Genomic DNA, 3,511 nt, shown 5'->3' with positions numbered 1-3,511 from the left:
GGGGTCAAAGATTTTCACATTTCCCTCCTCCTCTGTACAGAGTGGGTATCTACCCACCTAAGGAAACTGGTTTATCAGACCTAGTCAGTTATATTCAAGTACAGAAAAATATAAATAAATGGGCCCCGTGGAGATCATTTGCTCTCCAGCTGAATGTGTTTATCTCTTACATGTCAGGGACTTTTTTCCCAAGAAAACTCTTAAACTCTTAATGCTTTTCATTTATTCATTATAAGTAATACCTTTTATTTTTGTATAATGTGAACTGTGCTCTGTGTCTGATTCTCTGTTTTAGGAATGCGATTCTTTTCAAATGAATTTCAAAAGATCCTACGAAATTCCTGCATTAAGGTAATACCTCTTGCTTTTGTTTTCAATAATTTTCTGGAGGGAAGTCTTAATGATAATTCTGTTGACTTTTTCCTTGAACAAAGCTATATATGTGTACGTTTTAAAAAGACGGTGTTCCTCATCTGTTTGTTCTTATTTCAGATGTGCTATAAACTATGGTGGTAGAAAGGGTAAATGGAATTAACTAATGGAAGCTCATAATTTAGGCAGTAAAAACCAGAATTAATGTATTATCCCACTGTAGCATTTTAGTACTCGGCCAATCCAAACTTTCTTTCCTAGGGAAATATGTGATTGAGACACTTTCCATCTGCTTTTGACAAAGATAGAAGAAGATCCCCGTAAGTTATTCTCTGCTAAAAATTCTTTTTAAAAAGCCTATAAAATGATTATTGTCTTAGGGGCCTATTTCACCCAAAGAATTTTCAGTGGCACAGAAATAAAAACTAAAAAAATAAAATAAAATCCACCTGTGCTAGGTCAGCCTTTCGGAGCCACAGCTAAAACATTTGCAGATATTATAAAACACACAGGAAAGAAATGGATATGCTTGGGAGAATGGGCGGCTGCACGCTCTTGATTAATCTAAATTCCTTCTGTGTGAAGTGGAGACGTGAATAAAAACACTGCACGATGAGCGAGAAACTAAAACATACCAAGTACGAAGGATTTTTAACCCGGCTCTCTCTCCACCAAAAATCCTGCACCCTTCACTCCATCGTCTGAGAGAGGTATGGTCACAGAGCCTTCTGGAAAGGACAGGACAGCATCTCCGCAGTTAGACATTGTCTAAGGGGCTTCTAAGGTGTCTGGTGAAAAGGGGCCGGTGCAGGACGCCCTGAGCGCTCTACTAGAGGAATCCAGAACTTCCAGTGCTCTCGGCAGCCGTGTCCCTTGCCTTCTCCGGCGCCGGGCCCTGTCGCACCGCCTCCCTTTCCCTGCAAACCTGTTTCCCAGCCTGGACCCCTCGCGCTCTCCTGCAGGGCCGAACGCTCGGTCGCAGCGCGGCTAGAGCCCCCTCCCAGACTCTCGAGGTTCAAGGCTGGGGCCAGAGGCTCCCAGCTCCGAGGTCCACTCCACCTGCCTGCGGGCAGCCGGGGTTCCCAGCGGCGGTGTCCGCGCTCCGGTCTCCGCGCCTCAGCCTCGGCCCTGTCCTCCGCGCTCGGGGCGCGGATGGTCCCCGGCTTTCGGGCTGCACTGGCCCCCGGAGCCGCCAGCAAAGGGCAGCGTCCTCCCGCCTTCCCCAGGCGAACCCAGGCGCCGCCGGTCCACACCTCTGCGCCCACCGGGCGGGCCAGGGCGCCGACGGCCGGGTCCCCGAGGCGCGGGCCGGGACACCCTGCAAGAGCAGTCGAGGAGAACTGGGTGTCCGCACGACGAGCGCGCTCTGCCACTCCCCGGGAACGGGGCGAAGCCACAGCCTGGCACGGCACGGCCCGGCCCAGGCAGCTTCCCGGGCGGCCTCCGCTCCGAGGGACGCAGTGGGTAAGCTGGTCCCCAGACCTCTGTCCCGGCCGGCTCCGGGCAGTTCTTCTGATGCCCACTCCCCCGACACTCACCCACAGGCCCCCACCTCCACAGAAGCAAGGACGGAAAATACCACTGTCACCAGTCGGCACGTTCCCGACTGACACCCTGCCTGGGAGCTTGAACAAAACCACAAGGGTGCCCCGGCACCTGGAAGCTTCCCGATGGACCCCCATCTGTCGCTAGGAGGAAAAGCGCACCCCATCCTCGCCGCCGCGGCCCGCCCGCTGAGGAGGGCGCCCGTCGCGCGCGCAGCACCTACCCTGGCGCGCCGGTCCGGACGTGGGTGGCGCGGCGCTAGTGGGAGGCGGACATGGACCACGCGCCCTCCATGCGCCACACGGAGAAAGCGTAGCTGAGGCGCTCGTGGGCCACGTAGCTGCAGCTGGTCATCTTATTGTCCATCTCGTCGCTCTGCAGGACCTGGTAGAGGAAGTCTATGTACCTGGCGGCCAGCTTGAGCGTCTGGATCTTGCTGAGCTTGTCCGAGGGCAGCGTGGGGATGATCTTGCGCAGCGCAGCGAAGGCCTCGTTGAGCGACTGGGTGCGTTGGCGCTCGCGCACGTTGGCCAGGATGCGCTGGCTCTGCAGCTCCTCGAAGGACTGCGCGCTCGGGCTGCCCTTCTTGCCGCGCTTGCCGGGGGTCGGGCTGCCATCTTCGCTCGACTTCTTGCTGTAGCGCCGTTTCCGGCCGAAGCGCTTGGGCTGCCGCTCGAGCTCCTCCTCGCTGGTGCCCAGGCTGTCCACGGGGGACACGGGCGAGCTGGAGCCCTCCTCCATGGCGCCCGCCCGGCGCGCGTGGGGCTGGGGGCGCCGGGCGCCGAGCGCGCGCCGCTGGCCAAGCCCGCGGTCGCCGAGCACACGCTCTCCGAGCTGCTCGAAAGGCTCTGATTTCAAGGCCGGCTTGTGCAAAACCGAGGTCTCCGGGAGAGGAAGTTATTCTAACTTTTTTGGAAACCCTAGCCGGGCTGAGTTGCTAAATAGTTGTCAGGAGCGAGGGCGGCGCGCTGATTGGCCGCCGCGCCCGGGGGCAGGGCAAGTTCTGGGGCCTTTGCTGGCCGCCCCCGCCCCCCGGCGCGGCACTTTCAGTTTTGCCTCCCCCTTAGGCCCCGGCCGCGGCGGGCACCCGCGAGTGCCGGGCCCTCGCGCGCCGCCCGCGCCTCCATCCCGGGCTCTGACCGCTCTCCGGCCGCGCCGCGCCCTGGGCTCAGCCGACCCGGCTTTGTCTGCTCCTTAACTGGAGATCGAAACCCGCCGGGCTGCGGGGTCTCTCCCGCGCCGCGAGGGGTGCGGGTGGCGAGTCCTACCCTGGATGCGCTCCCAGGAGGTGAGGACGCGGCGGGGAGACCCCGGGGGCGCCCGGGCCAGTGTGCGCCTTGCTTGCTCCGGGGCGCACAGCGAGTTCGCGCCGTGGCCCGCACGTTCGGCCAGGGGTGGGGGACGTGCGGGGCCGGTAGCCCCGGCGCCCAGACAGCGGGCGTGCGGACACGCGGGTGCCCTTGGAGACGCCGCTCTCCACGCACGCGACGCGGGGATCCGTGGAGACCAGGCCTGCTCTGCCCAGCAGTTGTATGGGGGAGTTTCTCACCCCAACTTGCTGGGGAGCCCCGGTCCCGACGGCCTCAGCAGGCCG

The 3,511-nt window shown here is 59.8% G+C and overlaps 1 protein-coding gene across 1 annotated transcript; it reads right to left on the bottom strand.

Annotated features, from left to right (window-relative positions):
* Positions 1 to 2,175: 2,175 nt before the first annotated feature.
* On the bottom strand, positions 2,176 to 2,658 carry TWIST2 (twist family bHLH transcription factor 2; the record flags this gene model as incomplete). The annotated part of the gene is made up of 1 exon (XM_082841691.1): positions 2,176 to 2,658. The coding sequence occupies one exon, from the start codon at positions 2,656 to 2,658 to the stop codon at positions 2,176 to 2,178; it is 483 nt and encodes a 160-aa protein (XP_082697817.1).
* Between the last annotated feature and the right edge of the window lie 853 nt (positions 2,659 to 3,511).

Source organism: Leucopleurus acutus, assembly GCF_964270905.1.
Source record: "Leucopleurus acutus genome assembly, chromosome: 6".
Lineage (NCBI taxonomy): Eukaryota > Metazoa > Chordata > Mammalia > Artiodactyla > Delphinidae > Leucopleurus > Leucopleurus acutus.
Note: the sequence above shows the minus strand (reverse complement) of the source record. Positions and strands in the feature narration are given on the sequence as shown.